We start from the raw sequence: 20,697 nt of genomic DNA, 5'->3' as shown, positions 1-20,697 counted from the left end.
AATGGTCTCATAGTATTTACTCGTTGAGTACTTGGTTTCAATAATTTTTTAAAAAAATAATTTAGTTTTATACCAGAGAATTTTAGTAGGCCCTCCTACTCATAATTTATATATCTCAGCAGCATGTATCAATAAACATTAAGAACACTCCAAAAAAAATTAAAAAGCTAATATAACAGGCTGAAGTTATATCCTGTAAGATACACATACATAACAAGCTCTTATTTGCCCAGCAGAATGGGCACAATTATTGTCCTGGCCCAGTGCCTGGAAGAAAAGCCAGATTTTCATGATTCCACGAAAGCCTAATAGGGTCAGGGCCACCCAAACCTCCAGTGGGGTGGGGGACTTGTTCCAAAGTACAGGTGCAGCAACAGAAAAGGCACATTGAGGTCTCATTAGATAATGCTGCTTGGGGGACTGGAGCATGCTCACTCTGTACAATCTAATGGAATGGACCGAAATAAGCAGAGATAGGCAGTCTCCCAAATAACACAGGTCTGTGCCATGCAAGCATTATAAGTGATAAATACTTTGACTTGCATCTGGAAGTCTATATGAAGCCAGTAAGAGTTTATGGAATAATGGTGTTACATAGATGTACTCAGAGGTGAAATCTAGCAGGTTCCAACAGGTTCTGGAGAACCGGTAGCGGAAATTTTGAGTAGTTCAGAGAACCAGCAAATACCACCTCTGACTGGCCCCAGAGTGGGGAGGGAATGGGGATTTTGCAGTATCCTTTCCCTGCCACGCCCACCAAGCCACACCCACAGAACCGGTAGTAAAAAAAAACCTGGATTTCACCACTGGATGTACTGATGTTTGCCCGTTACTGCTCAATGCCACTGAACCAGTTGCAGCATCTGGATCGTCTTCAAGGGCACTTCCATGTACAGCATACTAGAGAATCAAAATGAAAGATAACCAAGACGTGAGTGATGATGAGCAGGACCTCTTAATCCAGAAAGAGATGCAAGATGAAGCCTTGTACTGCCTCCCAATCAAGTAAGCTCAGGTGGACCTCCATATTATCTGCAGCTCTGAATGGGCGAGTGAAACCTCACCCAGTTTTAAATACAGCAAAACTTCAGATCTGGCCCGGCTGCTTGGTCTTCCTAGGATTATGCATTACATCTACTGAAATTAACCAGCTCAACTAGGTTTACCTTTAGCTCAGATTGTGTCTGGTAGGTACAAGAAAAAGATACGGAATTATTAATATAGCTTCAATTCATCAGAATTGATTTAAGAAACCACGATTATATTGTATGGTTTCTCTTACAGATTCACCAGCACACTACTAGCTGGAACATTCCCTCACATTTCATGTTGCACCTGCAGTATAGCCCTACATCTTTAATTTACACAATTAGTGTGGTGTTTTGTTTTTCTATTTACAACAAGCTACATTAAAATTTCAGGGAAATTATCCATGTCTCAGCAACATTCTTTATCTCATCTAATCTGCCCAAAAGACCAATCTGATTTAAAATCATGGCTTGTTTTCAATACTTGATTGAACCTGATTTAAAATCATGGCTACATTTTCAATACTTGATTGAATTCTGGAAAAAAAAATAAAGACAAGAGTTCCTTTAAACGTTATGTCCAGTATTGTCCCATGTATGTGAAAGATGGCTCCACTCCCATCTTTTACATACAAATAAAGCATTACACGTACGTAATATATATAGATGTACAGTAGATATATAACAAGAATAGCGGAGAAAAATCAATCAAAATCGCCTTGCCTTTCGCAGGCTCCAAATCCCTGATAGCCAATCGCGGGCAGGATTCCCTTTGACGTCTGAGCTGCCAAACGCCTTCTCCTATCCACCTCCCCCTTCATTCCAACTCCAGCTCCTCCTCTTCCCCGCCCATCCCCAGTCTAATAATCAAAGGGGCGGAGTCGCTGTCCCGAACTCCGCGCCGCACCCTCCTTTCGCACCCAATGGCCATCAACCCGGACCCCTAAAACTCGTCAAAGATTGGTCCTCCGACCCGAGCCAATCGCGTCGATCCGCCGCCGTCGTATATAAATCAATGCTGGGGCTGAGCTCCCCGCAGTGCTCAAGCGTTTGCGGGCGCGGAGAGAGGAGGGGACGGGTGGAAGGAAGGGAAACTTGGCTCTTGCACGCGCCGAGGTTACGCCTTCCCTTTCCCCGCCCCCTCCGGTTCCCTCAGACCGATTTCTTTCCTACGGTGGTTGTGTTTTTCCCCCCCGCCCTTTCTTCTCCTTCTCGAATTTTCCTGTTTTTTTGAAAGGGCGGTGAAGCGGTTTCCTCAGCCGCTCGAGCCGCCTGTTTTTTTTTTTAATCTCGGTTTGTTGTATCCGCCTTTCTCCGGCGCTTCTCTGCTTCCCCACACCCACCTACCCGCCCACCCTTTCTTGTCTCCCTCGGGAAAGAAACCGCCCCCCCCTCACGATGCGCGCCACGGGGACCGTCGGGACGGCTGGCACGGCCGCCGCGAACTCGGGGAAAGCTCCGCCGACTGCAACGACGACCACGCCGGCTGACGGGGATGGTCGCTTCAGCGTCCTCAGCTGGGAGCAGGTGCAGCGGCTGGACCACATCCTGGAAGAAGCCGTCCCCATCCACGGCCGCGGCAACTTCCCCACCTTGTCGGTGCGGCCCCGCAGAATCGTCCAGGTGCGTGAGGGAGCCCCCCACCCCCCGAGGCAAGGCGGAGGACCCCGCCCCGCAGCCCGCTTGGGTTGGTGAGGGGACGACGACGGTGATTTCTTTACCTCAGGAAGGCAGCCGGCTTTTTCGGGGTGACTGACGCGGGACAGGACGGGGCACTTTCCGTGTGGAGGTGTCGCCTCTGTCCGCCGGGGTGGGTGGGTGGGGGATGTGAGCCCGTCGGGGAGTGAGGTGGGGAGGCCAAGCCGGCGGCAAAACGTGTCAGTAGTTCGGAATGCGCATACCTACCAGTGGGGCTTTCCTAAAATTAATAGTCGGGAATTAAAGGGCCGCCTGCTGCCCGGGCGGCGCGATCTGCAGCTGGATGCCGTCACTGCGCGTGGTTTAGCGCAGGGGTCTCCAACCTTGGCAACTTGAAGACTGGTGGACTTCAACTCCCAGAATCCCTCAGCCAGCTTTGCTTTGTAGCTTTGCTGGCTGAGGGATTCTGGGAGTTGAAGTCCACCAGTCTTCAAGTTGCCAAGGTTGGAGACCCCCGGTTTAGCGGAGGAGCCTCCCACCTTTTTTTTTTTTTTTTTTTTGAGAGGATGCTTAAAGGTCGTGGGGGGGGGTGGTAATTGCTCAAGCTTTCCTGGTTAGGTGGGTTAAAAAAGCACCGAAGCTTCCCTCTCGTCTATGGGGGGCGGCGAAGGGTGGGGGAAGAAGCGAAGCATGGAGAGTCAAATCGAACAGGCGGCTGTTAAATTGATTTTTTTAAAAAAATTGGAGGTAAGGATCCATTTATAAGGAGATGAAGGGGAGGGCTCACATCTCCTTGCGAGCTTCCCTAGAGGCTGCAGTCTCATCAAGGGAATACAATATTTTTTTGTCCCTGAGTTTATTTGGAATTATTTAGCTGTTTTAGGATATCAATCCAGGTAATAAAAAGACTTATCATGAAGTGTCGTATCATTAAGTGTTAAATTTGTACCCTATGACTATCATTAAGTGTTCTAAGTGTTGTACCTTGATGAAGGTATCTTTTCTTTTATGTACACTGAGAGCATATGCACCAAGACAAATTCCTTGTGTGTCCAATCACACTTGGCCAATAAAAGAATTCTATTCTATTCTAAACTCCAGAGTTATATATAGTGTCAAGAGGAAGATGTAGGTTAATTGCTCTCACAATTTTTGGGCGTTTTTGTTTTAGAAAAATGTTTTCCTTTCTTTTATTTTAATAGTATTTTTTTAAATTTATTCAGTGCCAGATTCTTTTAATAGTATTTTTAAAATTTATTCAGGTGACTCTGTAGTGAAAGATTGAAAATACAGTAAAGAAGCCACCAGGATAGCTATAGAGCACTTAAAGCAACATTTTGGCTACCATCTACCCTATCCCACCCACCCCCATAGAATTTGACATACTACACATTCTTAGAAGGTCGGTATTTTTTTTAATGGTCTTGATAAAGCTTCCTATAATGCTCTATTAATTAAGTTAGCATTTATTCTACGTCCTCATTCCTATGAACTTTAAGGGTAAATTTAGGTGCACTTTTTTGCTGAACGAATAGCTCAGTTGTAGGTTAACTAGATTATCTGTAGATGGCAGACTATAGTTTAATGCTCAGTAACTATTCATATGCATATCCAGGTCAAAGATTGTTTATTTCTGGCTAATAAATTTTGTGTATCCAAACTCTTGGATTAATTTTTGGCTTACTATATTGTGGAAATGCAGAAAATGGTAACCATAATGACTATGTTGTATTTAGCAATAATATGAGGTGATCCAATAACAGGCTTTCAATTATGTTACACCAGTGTGATACTTTTTGTCTGAACTGCAGTTTTCAAGTTCTTGAGACGCAGCTAAAAGTTAAAATGTTCATTACTTTAAGCATTATTTTGCCTAGGAAGGGGTAAAGCTGTATGAAATATTAGTATAAAAATAAACTACCCACTGGATTGCTGCTGTAGTGGCTGTATTATGAAATGAAAAAGGTTGTAACCTCAAGCAAAATGGAATTTGTAGGAAGGTATCTTTGGGATTTATTCTGAGGTGCAGTGGGGTAATCATTTAGGTCTTCTGTGTCAAAAAAGAGTTCTGTGTTATTTTTTTAGATCATGTTTTAATATAAAGTTTCCTGTAATTCAGGACAGTTTATGTTATAATATTTGTGGGCTTTTAAAATGCCACAAGGCTTTTCAATGCATTGGTTCACAACAATGACGTTAAGAGAAATTAGCTGCCAGGTAATGTTTTCACACATAGATTACTTAGGTCATCAGACATTTGGAGCAGAATGGTGTGTTGATTTGTGAGGAACTTACTTAATGAAGCAGTAGGTCTGCAACTCCTGATAATCAAAAACCCTTAAAGAAAGATATATGACTGCAATTAGTTTGGAAGGGGGGGGGGGAAGTCATTTCTATTATATAGTATAGGTATTCATAGGAATGATTTAATACACTCAGTTTCATTCACTTTGAAGGGTAGAAATGACTGGTATCTTTATGTGCCCTATTTAGAAGACAATCCTGACCTAAACAGAGCTTATAGCATTTAAAATGGGTGGAGTTATATATGCAGGTTACAATAATTGGTGTCCCAGATGCAATGAGAATTCTTAGATGAAGCCTTGGGCTTGTGAACATTGGTATAAATAGGTTATATGTGAAGGACTGAACATTTTGGAGAATGGACCCTTTAGTTCCTTGGTTCCAAGCCTTTCATAAGTGGCTAGAGTTAACTTAGGTATACAGACAATTCCTGGATTAAAAACATCTGATTTACAGATAACCTGTACTTACCAATAGGTTCCCTATTGCTAAAAATGGCGGATGGTATTCTTTTCCTTAAGCTGACAAACCACTGAAGCTTCCTGTTTTTAATATACAAACTCTTTTCAGCGGTTCATAAAAACATAGCACATCTTCAGCAGTTTATTATCTCTGGGAAGGAGAAAGCTGTCCACCATTTTTTGTAATAGGCAGCCCATTTGTAAGTATGAGTTCTGACTTACATACAAATTCATGTTAAAGACAGGTGGAACTTGTTCTTAACCTTGTTGACAATCTAAGACTACGCATGCTTTGAAGTTTCACAGTTTCTTGGCATTAACTCTGTTGGTGAGAGCTTATACTCAGAACATTTTGAAAGATGTAAGTTGTCAACCTTTGCTCCAACTCTATTAGTGCCTAGGAATTTTCAGTCTCTCGGAATTGAATTTGGGGAAATGCTACAAGGGAAGCATACGATGCTAAGCAAGTCAATGTATCCCTTCACTATGTCTATGTTTAGGGCTGCTGGAAGCTGTGGTTGGTAGGTCACAGCTTCCCCCACTGGTTATATGCCGATTCTAAACTACATAAAACTTTTGGGTCAACAATAACTAATAGAATGTCAAAGGTATGGAACTAAGAGGCATACTACATCTTGGACAGAGCTGTGCTTTAATAATGATTACTGGTTGGTATTTAGTGGGAGGAATCTAGATGGTGTAAGTTTTTAGTCTCTGCCAAGGGGTGTCTCTTTTAGAAAAAGACTTGTTTCCATAAAGGTGTATTCATGTTGAAGCCTGTGAGTGACTGAGTTTGTACACAATTCTAACTCATCATCCACAGTTAATGAACCAAAGTTGCTATGTTCACATATGTTGAACCAAATAGATTGATTGGATGGATTATGTGCTGTCAAATTGGTTATGACTGTTAACAGTCATATAGATTTTCTCCAAGAAAGGCATGTTTTATTATGGCCTAATATGGTATTCTGATTCAAGCTGCATTAAGGCATAATATGGTTTTATTTTTATCATAGCTAGTCTTATTGTAAACACTGGTTTAGTTTGTAAAGTGTTGTATAGTACATTTTTTTAATGTATTGGTGTTTTGATATAATGAGTGTTGCCTTTTACACTGCTGGAATTCATAGGCATGCTAATTCATCAGTAACAAGCAACAGTGCCTAAACCAAAGTCAAACCATATCTCGGCATATTTTGTGAACCTTGCCATTTTTTTAAGCTGCATTATGTGATTTCTTTTGGTTTATATTGTATAACTACTGCTTGTTAATTATTAATTTTTTTAGAATGTGTGAATGAAGTCACTCTGTAACATGCCTGAGCCATTGTTTTCCAACAGTCAGCTAGACATAGGTGAGGATTGTACTAGATTCCCCACTACAATTCTACAGAGCTTTTCCCTCCCTTTCAGCAAAAGTGAAAGGGAACAGTGCGTTCTCACATTTGGCTGCAACAATCCCGAGTAAAAAAAAAAAGTTGCAGTCTGTTTATGCTGTGTTGGCAAAGTCTTTACTCATGGAAAAAAGAATGAAAAAGAGGCAAATGCCCACTCTTGAAAGTAGTACAGGGTTTTCTTGTGGGTTATATAAAAGCAGGAATGCAATCAATCAAAGTTAAATTCCTGCCGATCAATTGTGCCCATAGAAAAGGTGACCTAAGCTTTTCTAAGTTGTCACTACAGATCAGCTGTTCAGAAGCTTCTAACCTTTTTGGAGGGGCTTCACAGACCTTGGGGAGAAGTGTGCCTTCCTTTTCTTGTAGTCAGCTATTTTCAGGTCACCTTTCCATTCCAAAGAGCTCAGTACTGTGCTAATTCATGTGTGAAGGCTAGTGCCTCAGATGTATTGGAAGATAGAAATCCCTACCAGCTGTGTTTTCAAAAGGAAAAAAAATGCTGAAAGGCAAATATTTGGATTTTTGTGGGACCTGAGTAAAACAAGTCTCCAACAATGAGAACACGTTGACCCTTTTGCAACATGATATAAGGGATATAACCAGTTACAAGAATCAATTCCCAGAATATTAACTACATTCTTCCTCTTCCATACTGCTCTTGCTCATCTTTTTCCTTTTCCTCATAGGTAGATCTATGCTGTAGCTTTCCACCTTAATTTCTAAGAAAGCTCATTTGAGTGCATTTTTTTGCACCCAAAAAAGATTGTGAGGCGATTCAAGCTTTTGAGCAGGGAGGCACAAATGTAATATACTATGGAAAACAAATTAGCTCAATCTTGGGAGTTTATAATTAATGCATTTGATGAAGCTATTTAAAGTTGTATGTCGCATTCTGATCTGACTAACTTGCATGGTGGTTGGCCTCTTACTTGGCATTCTGCAATCTGCTTATTTAGAGCTTGGAATCTGCTAGCAGAAAATAAATTTGCTGATGAAGGTGGTGTCTGGTCTTTTGACCTTGGCTGAATGCCATTAGGGTTTAGGATTCTCTACTTAGATGCAAAAGTTAGTCTGTTTTAGCATAAAATAAAAGTGAAAAATAATAAAAGCTTCTCTGGTCATTAATGACTGGCATATATGATTACAATGTCTTTAGGTAAATTTTATATAGGGAATTTCTTTCTAAATGTTGACCATTAAATCTGTGATGCCTATAAAACTGAAAAAGAATGTCTAGGATTAAGAACTAAGAAAAATCTGGATAATGGTACACATCCAGAGATATTAATGGTAGATAAGAAAATACGTTGTAGCAGCCTTCCCCAATCTGACCATTCAAAATGTTAACAATTCCTACTAGGGAAAGACTGGTCTACTGAACCTACTATATGATCCACTTTGATGGACTATCATAGTACTGTACAGGTAATCCTTAACTTACAACCATTTGAAGTTACAACAGCACTGAAAAAAAGTGACTTATGAACATTTTTCACACGACTATTGCTGCATCCCTGTGGTCACATGATCAAAATTCAGGTGCTTGGCAGCCAGCATGTGTTTCTGATTGTTGCAGCTTGCTAGGGTCATGTGATCATTATTTTTGACCTTCCCAGCCAGCCTCCTGACAAGATCAATGGGGGAAGCCAGATTTGCTTAATGACCATGTGATTCACTTAACTGCAAATTCACTTAATAACCATGGCAAAAAGATTGTAAAATGGGCACAACTCATTTAACAACTGTCTTGCTTGGCAACAAAAAATATGGGCTCGTAAATCAAAGAATAAATGTAATCATGTCAGATAATTTAGCCTAGGTTAATGCTTATTTTCCAAAAGCCCCTAGCTGAATATCATAGGTTTATATATCAGTTACACATTTCTGTGGGCTGCTTAACTTGCAGATGAGAAAATATTATAAAAGAACCCTAAAGATGAGAACAGCATAAAGCTGGTTTGGGAGATTGATGAGGTAGTATTCATCTTGGGACCTGAATTTCCATTGTTAAGCAAGATGATTGTTAAGTGAATTGCTCCTGATTTTATGACTTTTCACCACAGTTATTAATGAATCATTGCAGTTGTTAAGTGAATCACATGGTCAGTAAATGAATCTGACTTCTCCCATTGACTGCTTGCCAGAAGCCAGCTGAGGAAGTGGCAAATGACAATCATATGACCCCAGGATGCTGCAGCTGTAGAAAATGCATGCAGGTTGGCAAGCATCAAATTTTTGATCACTTGACTGAGGGTACTGCAGCAATTGTAAGTGCAAACTATTTGTAAGTCATTTTTTTCAGTGCCATTGTAATTTCAAATGGTTACTAAACAAACGGTTGTAAATCGAGGACTACCTTTAATGAAGGCATTGTTCACAATTATATTGATATAACTTTGTCAATATAAAACGGAAGTAACATGACAGCCACTTACATCTTCACAGGTGACAGTTGATGTCACCTTTTTAACATCTCTAGCATACATCAGCTTCTTTTTGTTCCTTTTCCGTCACTCCTCGGTTAATGAAAAATGTTACAGGCATAATAGGTTCAAAGCAATGTGCTTTCCATTTCATTCACCAGCTTTGGACTTTTCTGAAAAGGTAAAATTGTAAATGTCATTGCTGAGGATAGGATGGATTTTAATGTGCTTATTAGAACTGGGAATATACAGTGTACTCTGAGATGAGAACAGCCTGGAGCAGATTATTGTTTGCTTGATCACAGTTCAGTTGAACCCTTACATTGACTTTAGAACACCCAACCATTTATAGCTTTAGTATTTGCTTCAAGTGTATGTATCCTGTCTTGGCAGGAAGTGAGGCTCAGCACACTTGGATCACTGAATGAGGATTGCGCTTTGCTTTGGCTTGATAGATATATAATTTGGACATCACGTTAATGCCTGTCATTTCATATATATAGCTAGTCTAAATTTTATTTAACAAGTTTTGTGGTTGCATGATTTGAAGATTCTTTGATTTTATTCCAGCATTATAACCATTACACCACATGGTCTTGCAGATGATATTTCTTTACCTAGAGATTACATAACTTTGTGACATAATACAAATCCATGTTCATTAACATATACATTACTTTGGAATACTCTTTCTGTACTTCATTGGAAGTAGACCTCCATAGGTGCACAAATTTATACTTGATGCTTGTAATTTCTGCCCAGTGGGAAGAATAGAATAGAATAGCATAGCATAGCATAGCATAGCATAGCATAGCATAGCATAGCATAGCATAGCATAGCATAGCATAGCATAGCATAGCATAGCATAGCATAGCATAGCATAGAATAGAATTTTTTATTGGCCAAATGTGATTGGACACACAAGGAATTTGTCTTGGTGCATATGCTCTCAGTGTACATAAAAGAAAAGATACGTTCATCAAGATATATCAAGCTGGACCAACTGCTTCCAGTACCGTCCATTTGCCCTTAAATAGCCTGCTCGGCTCAGTGTGTCATCACTGCCACAAATTACTAAGGATTTGTTTGTCTGTAAAGTAGCAACACTGTGCTTAGTAGGCACTAATGTTGTGCCAAAAAGCTGCTTGCATATTCATTTTATATGGGAGGTGGCTTCATTCCTCTGCAATGACTCAGATGTAACAAGGCACATTGGGTTCTATTTTTTTAAAGCATTGAACAAAACTTGCTGCCTTTCACTACAGTAATTGCCAGGAGCTAAAGTGTTTCCATGGGAAGTGCATGTTTGTACTCACATAATGCATTATATGAAAATTACACATTCTGTACTAATTGTATTGCAGAACTCTTAGAGCAATTCTTTCATACAGTGTTTTTCTGGTTCTATCTTTGGAATCACATACTCCAATTGTAAAATGTATGCATTAAAAATATATCTAGATTTAAATCCATTCTTACACATGGGAAGCTATTAGCTGATATTAAGAGTAGTCACTGTATCTTAGTCTAGTCTATCCTACTTAGTTATAGTTTTGGGGAAAATTGCACAAGGAAGAGCTATGTGCGTTGCCTTGAGCTTCTGGAGAGAAAATGAGTTAGGAATGCAATACATAAGGACATTCATGTTAATGTTTTTGTGCTAGTTTTATACTTGCTTCAATCATTAATTAGACATTGTCTTTTATTGTAAACCGCCCAGTCACTTAGGTGAAATGGACAGTGTGGAAATCTGATGAATAAATAAATAGGTACTGCAGAACTTGAAATTCTGAAAAGGAGAGTCACGATGGCTGCCAGGCAATTCTAGTATACCTATCACTTTACTCTCTGAACACAGAAGCCAAGCTAATAAGAGATGTTTTTAAAAATGTCAATCTAGAGACAGAAACTTCTTGATACCACCAAAGCAGGCTGAATCCCTTTTAATATGGAATTCTGTCCAGGAGGAGGTTCGACATGGTATGGAAGAAAAAAGAACATTCCACATGTTTTAGAATACAGCATCCTGTTTCTAGATTTTTAATTTTCAGCTTCCTTACAGATTACTTAAATTCGTATTGTGGTAATTTCCGAAATGTGTAGCCATAAAATTTCTTAAAGCAAAAATTAATAAGACTGGCATATTCTTGCACACATTTAGTCCTGTATTTGACTAGCTAAACAGAGTAGTCAATCTTACTCAAGCACTGGGTGGTGTCCCATCTCTGCCATTCCATGTTAAATTACCTGGTGAACTATCTTTGGATTGTGGAGCAATATTTTGATGGGTAAAGGCTAGCTACCAGCACCTGATGTTTTGAATTATACCATTGGTAGTGAATTATGAAGAATATAGAAGTGCGTACAGGGCTCAAATAGTTGAATATAGCTATGACTATAGGATGGGTGTGATATGGAACATGTAACAGCCAGTATAAAAGGCTTGGCTGGCAAAGCACGGAAAAATGCTGATTTGGCATGAAGGTATTTCAGAGGACAAGTGGTAGCATGTGGGATATGGGTTTGGCTGATGATTAATTGAATTTTATAGGGTGTAGGACAGCAGTTGGAGATAGTATTGATGCTGATGAAGAGGTTTTAGAAGGTAAGATGTCGAACAGTGACAGATTGGACTGAGATTTTCAGTTGATAGATTCTAATTTTCTCGCTCAAGCATAAACAGCACTGTCCAAATAAACTATGGCGCAGTCTTTGTATATATGCTGGTTAGGAGTTTTGCCATTATAAATGTGATGCCTTGGAAAGAATGTACACTGGTAGAGTATGTAAAGTTATAGCTTTGACAACAAATGACTATAGCAACAATGTTACTCAAGGTGTCAAGGTAGCTTTTTAAAACCAATACAAAAGTTCATTTTCCCCCCTCCCTGGATGCAAATATGAAGAACTCTGTGCCCTCCTGAAATTTTTACATAACCTACTTGGTCACCCTGTACAACTGAAATAAATTCTGCAATGCAATTCAAAACGTTTTCTTGATCAGATAACTTTTGGAAGTATCCCCATTAACCAGTGGGATTAAAATATTCTAATAGAAAAACACATTCTTCTTTTTTCAGTGAGTTATTTAACAAAGTAATATATGTAAAAGTAATAAGTGGTTTTTACAAAAACATATAGACTTGGTTTAATTCTGTTTTAGTTATTCAATTATACTACACAAGGACACTGACAAATTAGCCAGGATCTGCATTCTGATTTAGCTAGAGTAGTTCACAGGTATTTATGCACACATAAACTTGGTCACTTCAGCAATATTAGAAATATTAAATATTGATAAGAATCTCCCAATGCATCCCATAATATCTGTCCAATTAATTGGATGAAATCTGTCTTGCTTCAAGTCCTGTTACAAAAAACCTCACAATTTTGCAGAACAACGCTGTGTAACATGCAAAAGGACAAGTGTTCTTAAAGGGAAAATGAGGGCTAGTCTTTGTATACCTCTAAAACCATAACATTACTAAATGGCACATAGAAGTTCATTGTACTGTAAACAGAAATGATTTACAGTACATATTGTGTACTGACCAGAAAATATTAGTTAGTGCTAAATACAGAGTTCACCAGTTTTGAGCACGTAACCTAAAAAGGCAGTTACTGTTCTAACGCCTGATGTGTCTTGTCTCTAAACCAAAAGAGGTAAAGAATATTTAATGTGCCTATTCTGCCAGATGGCTAATGATACACTGTAGCTATACAAATTGACCAGTATTCTCGGTAAAGACCCATCTTCTGTAAACTTTATTCTTCTAATATTAAATTATCAAGTTTGCAATTGTGTGCTAGTTGTGAAACAGGAAAAAAAACCTGCCAGAGGACATTTAAACCATTTTTTCCCCTTAAATTTGTACAGTTGCTGAATAATCTGGTTTTTCTTCAGATTGTACAGGTAGATATATTAACAGTAACTTGGTATTTATTCACTTTCTTGAATACCATTAAAACCTCCAACCTTTCCAGAAAGCTAAATGATTAGTTTTGGTAGAATAAAATCGTCATGCTCTGGGTTTTGCTGGTCTGAAATTCTGTATCTTAACATATTATTTCCTAACTGGGTATAACATATGCTTTCATTATAAATGTCTTAGTCTGAAGCCTGCTCCTGACATTGTGGTCTGACTTAGTCCTGATGACTAAGATGACACTTATGTGTATCAGTACAGGACAGCCATCTGAATCTCTCATATATCTTTTGTGAATGTCTACTGAAGTGATGGTAATTGATTTTGGAAGAGAACTAAAAGACTGGGTGTATGTGTGTTAATTTCAACCCTATATAATAATTTTGTTTGTACTTACAGCCTGAGTTGCATTTAAATTCGAACAAATTTGCAGCTGCATCAGTAGTGGGTTCCACTGACCTTCGCTACCAGTTCAGAACTGTGAGCGCTCACGCGCGGTGCTTCTGTGCATGCACAGAGCATCGGTGATGATGTCCAGGTGGGTGGGTGGAGTCTCCTGCCACCGCCACTACCAGTTCACCTGAACCGGGGTGAACCGGTAGAAACCCACCACTGAGCTGCATGATAGCTGAACTTACATTTTTCACGAAGTGTTTAAAGCTGTATGGTTTTAGGTCCATTTTTATATCTATCATTTGCTCTACCAGAAAGTTGTAGGTGAATTCCTGACTTTGAAAGTAAAGGTGGTAAGAGAAAAAGCCCAAGTATTTATTTTGAACCTGTCAGGTCAGATGCCACTTTAAGATGGAAGAACAACAAAGTATATGGAAGATCTGTTCATCTGTAACTATGCATAATGAAATTAGGACCAAAACCTGAAATCTACTTAAAATCAATCTAGATGTCACGCCAAACATTCAGTAAAAAGGTGGTCTACAGATTATTGGTAAAGCTAGTTGTTAATCCCTTTTTCCTATACTATCCCTATTTAAAAATTCTTCACTTGAGCTGCTACTTATCCCATAAGACAAGTGTGCAAACAGCAATACAACAGTAGATTTGATCATTTCCAGGCATTATATTCAGCTGGGCTCATAGGATTGTCTCACATTTGGCTGTTATACTGTGCTTTTTGCTTGATTTTCTGTATTGTATCTAAAGACACTAAGGACATATTCACATATTTCAAATTTCCTAGCCTGTGGTCTGTTACATTTCTTATTGAAACTCCTTTCCACGCCATTAGTTGTTGTCAACTCATACCAATTTGCCTCTCCTTGCTTTGCAGGTGGTCCGTAGTCGTCTAGAAAAGCAGGGCATCACTGTCCACAATGTGAGGCTGAATGGCTCAGCAGCTAGCCACGTGTTGCACCAGGACAGCGGTCTGGGGTATAAAGATCTGGATCTCATTTTTGGTGTTGATCTGAAAAGTGAGGACATTTTCCAGCTGGTAAAAGATGTAGTGATGGATTGTCTCCTGGATTTCCTCCCGGAAGGGGTAAACAAAGATAAGATCACTCCCATGACTCTGAAGGAGGCCTATGTGCAGAAGTTGGTGAAAGTGTGCAATGAAACTGACCGCTGGAGCCTTATATCACTGTCAAACAACAGTGGGAAGAATGTGGAACTCAAATTTGTAGACTCTCTCCGGCGGCAGTTCGAGTTCAGCGTTGATTCTTTCCAGATCATATTAGACTCACTATTGCTCTTTGGAGAGTGCTCAGAGAATCCAATGTCTGCAAACTTCCACCCTACTGTCACTGGGGAGAGTATGTATGGGGACTTTGAGGAGGCGATTGATCACCTGAGGAACCGAATTATAGCTACTAGGAATCCAGAGGAAATCAGAGGAGGTGGGCTTCTGAAATACTGCAACCTCCTCGTAAGGGGATTTCAAGCTAAATCAGAAGTTGACATGAAAGCCTTGCAGAGGTACATGTGTTCGAGGTTTTTTATTGACTTTCCTGACATTGGGGAACAGCAACGAAAGCTGGAGTCTTACCTCCAGAGTCACTTTGTAGGGATGGAAAGCAAAAGGTATGATTGCCTGATGACCTTACACAGAGTGGTAAACGAGAGTACAGTGTGCCTGATGGGACATGAAAGACGACAGACGCTAAACCTCATTGCCATGTTGGCCCTCCGGGTCCTGGCTGAGCGGAACATAATTCCAACTGTCACAAATGTGACTTGTTATTATCAGCCAGCACCATACATCAGTGAAATAAACGTCAACTATTACGTAACCCACATGCAACCTCTTCTGCCTTGCAGTCACTCCTACCCAACGTGGCTCCCGTGCAGCTGAATGCTGAAGCTCCAGTCTTTGTCTTCTCAAGGAGCAGAGGCTGTGTGTTCAGAAGAAAAGAAACAAAAAAAATAGGTCTCTTGCTCTGAGTATCTTGCTCTTACATTGGAACTATAAGTCTACTTAATCGTGGGAAATTGTGCAGTGATATGTCTAATTACCAGAGATGTTTACAGGAAGAAAATGCTTGAGTTAATGTATAAGGTGGAAAGGATTAGGTTAAAAGCAGAGCTGCACTACCTTAAATGCAAGCTGATTTTTTCTTTCTTTCTTAGTGCAAGAAGCGTTATGGGCTGTGCAGACTCTATTTTTTTCTGAACATATTTCAAAGTGGTTAATTCCTTTTAAGGGACCAAAGAAATCTTATACAAGTGCCTGCAACCAAAAAAGAAATACTGTAATTTTTTTTGTAGTGGCAGAAATCTATATTGACAGCTTAGTTATGGATGTTTGCCAGGAATTCTTGGTTTTAGGATCACACATTCATTTCTGTCAAAGGAACTGAGGTGGGCAGAGGCTTTCCCACAGCAGCCACTGTAACATGGCTTTTGCTGTCTGATGGACCAGCAGCACCGATTAACAGTTGGAGCAGAGCTGGGATGGGGAACTAAATGGGGGTTCAATTCATAATGATAGAGAATTTCTAATGAGATGGATTATGTGCCCTCACTGCGAAGGCTACCAGAGGAAATAGGAACTACCCTGTGCAGTGCCAAAACCCTAACACCCTAATTCCTCTTAAAGGAAAGTCTATAGATCAGTATTTTGCTCTGTGGATCAATATATCTTTTTCATGCAAAGAACAGTTGTTCCCAGGCTTTAATAGCCTCTACGACTGTCAATGGTATAGAGTAAAAATGAGCTGACCAAAAACGTAAAAAGGTACATGCATAGTCTTTGACCTGGTTAACAAAAAGAACCAGTTAGACCTTGGCCCAGAAGCCCTCAGCTTTGTGTCTGATAGCCCACTACAGTATCTTGAGAATTGTGCTTCTCTTCCTGTTGGGTATCTGTGACTACCTACTTGATTCCATGTTAGACTTAAGGAAACATTTTAACACTGCTTGTTATGGCTGTGCAAAACTTTACAGTCTTAATTTGACAAGGTATCAGTGATGTATTGAATCAAGTCATCAAATTGAAGACTAGGTTTGATGCGTTGAATCAAATGAAGTGATCCAATTTAGATGACTTTTGTTTGAATTGAACTTAACAAATTGGATTAACACAATTCACACATTTGAACTGACAATTCAAATCTGATTTAGAAAAAATACATTTGGATTGGATCTGATTTGCACAGGTCCATTGCCTTGGTTTTGCTTATAAAATTTCAGTGTAGAGAAAATTCCTCGTGTTGCGCTTGCTACAGTAGAATAAGTAAGAGACAAGAGAGCTGTAGACAACTGTACACAAGAAATTGTTGATGTCTTGTCAAATTAGGTTTTGAAATGATTATTTACCCAGCACAATAATTCTTCCTGTATATTTTTGGGATTGCATAGAAATTTTACAACATATCAGTTCAGATTAGTTTATACTTTTTAGGAAGCTGAGGCAGCAGATACTTTGTCTGTTGAACATACCTGCTCTGTAAGGGATACACAAAATACTCCATAGTGTATCTTTGAAGGTTGACTTATTTGCTAATCTGTTTTCTTTGCAATCAAAACTGTACCTTGTTGGAGCAGACTAAAAAAAAAAAAAGAAATAAAATACACTTGGATTTTGTCTAGCTAAACGCCCTGCCTCTTCCTGAGAGACAATGAGTTGAGATGGTAAGGTAGTTTTTAACATATATTGACTTACTGATCAATGCCTACCACAACTTCACCCACTTCGGTATTTCTACAAGTTGTACAAGCTAAGAGAAACTTCTCAATTCTGATAAATCCAGTGCTGTGTAAATAGAGTTCTTGAATATATAGGTGGCTTTAGAAGATCTCTCCTCTATACTGGTGAAGTCTTCCATATTCTGCAATGCCTGATGATTAAAAGTCTGTCCTAGGTTTCCTCTGCTTGAAGGAAGGCTTTGCTTTTCCAGACTGTCTCCTTTGCCAACCATTTGATAATTCACATTTACAAGGAGAGAAATGGGTTTGCACTAAAACGGCACAGCTGGCTGCCAGCAATGTTTTTAGCTAAAATGATGGGTGAAAATTTAAATAGTAAAAATTGCCTCTTTAAAAAAAAAACAAAACAGATCAATGCTGTGTTTGGGGGAGGGGGGAAATTCTCCCATGTAATTAAGGGCTTGCTGGATGCTTTTTTTTTTTAAGCACTTTTTGCTGTATGGGGATGTGTGGTGAAATATAAGTAGAGGCTGCACCAGATATATCTGCTGTGATACTGCTGTTTTCCTCGTGTGCATGAGAATATCTTGAAGAGTTTGACACTATGAATGGCACTTCTAGACTTGTGTTTGAATGTGTTCTGCAGCTATCAAATCTGTCATGCAATAAGCCTGACATACGAACTTTGGATTCTTTAGAATCTGTCACCATAAATAAATACAATGTATTGAACTCTGTTGGATTTACTTTACTTAATCGGACCATAGTTTTAGTTTCTAATCCTCAATTCTCTTCGGCCTCAAACAAAATTGATCTAAGTTAGCCTTCCCCCACCTGTACATTCTAGATAAACTGGACTACGAGGAAAGGCTGTTTTAGGCCACCCAAATTAAAAGGCTTTGGGAATAAAGGTGGCTTCCAAACTGCTATCCTTTCTCCTTCTAAGGACATAATTGGCTTTTGCAGAGTAGGTGGAACAAAGTAGGGAACGCCATACTGAAGTTTCACTGCAGTCTTCTGCCCTCTAACTTTGCTGATTGTATCTTCTACTGATGATTGGATGATAACTTGTCCCAGTTCATCTATGGCACGATCTGAGGCAGAGGGCTACCACTCTAGGATGCCAAAAGAAAAAAAGGATAGGGAACATCGCTACACAGAAGTCTCATCATTTCTACCAAGATACAAAATGAGTCACATCTTCCTAATGCAATAGTTTTCCAGTATATATTTAAATTACTTTTCAAAACAGTTCTAGATGGAGAGAGGAAAGAAGAGACTCATATGGGTACATGGAATTTATGCATTGCCTTCACTACCTGGCCTCTGTTAGCTGCTTACTATGCTCTTCTTTCTAGAGGAAATGGAGAGTGTTGCATTGAGGTTTGGGACACTATACTTCCAAGTAGCCTTTGTATATAGAGAATTATATCTTAACATGGCTTGTGAATTGCCAAATTATTAGTGATAATGGATGCTTGCACAGGGGGAATAGCCAGGCTCTTTGTATCTTCCAGATACTTTAAATGGCTATTCCAAAAACCATTTGCTATTGACTAGACAAGTAAATGAAAGTTAATATCTAAAGCTACTGGAAGACATCAGGTGATCTAGTCTGGTTCTGATTTTATCTCTAGCCTCTTTCTGTAGTCTTCATTCTTGGCTTTACTAGCTATGCTCAGAATACTACTCAATACATCCTTCCATTGTGAAATTAATTTGGTCTTTAAATATAATATGATATAGGTTGGGGGAGAGGGTCTTGCCAAGTTTTTACCTCTTACGCCATTCCAATAGCACAAGCCCTGGTCCTAATCCTGTAATTGGTTGTCTCTGAAACTGACCAGAGCAGCACAAACCACCTGATGTGGTTGGCTTTTTCTATTGTTGGAGCAGATCACTCCTAAACAAAAGGATGCTTGTAGAAAACACTAGTTGTGATCTGAAAGGGGGCTTTCAATGTTTTGAGTGTTTGATCTCTTAAAAAAAAAACCTAATAAAAATCTATTTTCTCAAAAGTTGGTCTGTCATTTTTCATTGAACAGAAAAGCCAGTATCAAAATGATGAAGGCTATGGTCAATAAAAGCCTTACGTCCAGTCTAGTAAGCATCAGGTATATTAAATGTGTGTATACATGCTCAGTATATTGTTGGGGAAAATTTTAATCTGAGTCTAACAAATTGGAAGAATGCTCTGCATGCAGTCCAATACTGGTTTAATAATAACCCTAGCAATAAATTAAAAAGCCTTGTCAAAATATAGCAAAGGTGCATTTAGAAGATTGAAGGTGGGACAGCAAACTGAACAAATCTTTCTTAGGTTTGATACGGCTTTGGAAAATTCGATGAATTGCTTACAATGCTATAGTGCTGGCATGAAGCCTATTTGTCATGGTTATACTTGCCTAGAATATGACCTAGTTTGTACACCAGTGAGCCATGCTTTACTTAACTACAGTCACAGGATAAATCACAATGGGTGGAGCAGGGTTGCCCAATATACTGAGCCAAAATTGAGCAAAATATATGTTCAGGCAGAGAGGCTTGGTGGCTGAAAGTTTAATTTGGATGCTTGCTCCTTCCAACCTTATGGTTCTAGATCTTAGCTTTCTGAACCAACCCATATTTGAGTTCCGTCGTGTTTGCAAAATTACTCTTCACATCCAAGTTACTCCAGTATGACTTGTTTCCATGTGAGGCATTTAAATTCAAGAGTATTTTTTTTAAATAAAAAACTCTCAGAAGAAGGAAGGAACCATGGATAAAACCTGTGCAGGGGCTCATTTATGATGGGACAGGTTCTTTTCTGCCAAAAAATGTTGAGGAACAGAACTTACTACGATGCTATTCAAAACGCCTTCCCTCAGTCCACATGTTGGTGTGAAGCTATGCTGAATGCTGGATAGCAGTGTTGATTGTCCATGTGCTTGTTAAGCATTGGCTGGTAATGTGTAAAAATAAAAACTCTAATTCAGGGGTCCAAATTTGGCAACTTTAAGACTTGTGGACTTCAACTCCCAGAATTCCTCAGCCAGCAAAGCAAAGCTGCCAAATTTTAAAGTTGCCAAATTTGGACATCCCTGTTCGAATTACTTTGCAAATCGTATATATCTGAAGGAAACCAATTCTCTCAAAAGGAATGTTATCTGAAGGCAAGAACTACATGGCATCATCTGATCTGAAGCCATTTTTTTCTGCTGAACACAGAGCAGAGAAGGAGCAACACAATGAAAAAGAAAATCATTTTTACCACTAAAGCTGAATTATCTTATTCACCTGCATCCTATATGCATGTTTTCCTGCCTTTGGGAATTCTTTGATAAATAACAACAAAAAAACTTGTTCATCAATAGTTCCCCCCCCCCCAAGAGCTTCTGCTTAACCATTTACCTTATTCTCAAATTTATTGGGATGGT

The 20,697-nt window shown here is 39.3% G+C and overlaps 1 protein-coding gene across 1 annotated transcript; it reads left to right on the top strand.

Annotated features, from left to right (window-relative positions):
• The first annotated feature begins 2,061 nt into the window (after positions 1-2,061).
• Positions 2,062-19,299, top strand: TENT5B (terminal nucleotidyltransferase 5B). Its single transcript, XM_058195046.1, has 2 exons — positions 2,062-2,651; positions 14,469-19,299. Exons 1-2 carry the CDS (start codon positions 2,427-2,429, stop codon positions 15,486-15,488), a joined length of 1,245 nt encoding a protein of 414 aa, XP_058051029.1. The 5' UTR covers positions 2,062-2,426; the 3' UTR covers positions 15,489-19,299.
• Positions 19,300-20,697: the final 1,398 nt, after the last annotated feature.

Source organism: Ahaetulla prasina, chromosome 10 (genome assembly GCF_028640845.1).
Source record: "Ahaetulla prasina isolate Xishuangbanna chromosome 10, ASM2864084v1, whole genome shotgun sequence".
In the NCBI taxonomy this organism is placed as follows: domain Eukaryota; kingdom Metazoa; phylum Chordata; class Lepidosauria; order Squamata; family Colubridae; genus Ahaetulla; species Ahaetulla prasina.
The sequence above is the reverse complement of the archived record's forward strand: the minus strand, read 5'-3'. Positions and strand labels throughout refer to the sequence as shown.

What these genes read in the sequence shown, in the direction of transcription:
- TENT5B (XM_058195046.1), top strand. Translation starts at nt 2,427, where the DNA reads ATGCGCGCCACGGGGACCGTCGGGACGGCTGGCACGGCCGCCGCGAAC. An exon ending in GGCCCCGCAGAATCGTCCAG is followed by an intron (nt 2,652 to 14,468) that starts GTGCGTGAGGGA and finishes CTTGCTTTGCAG; the next exon opens with GTGGTCCGTAGTCGTCTAGA.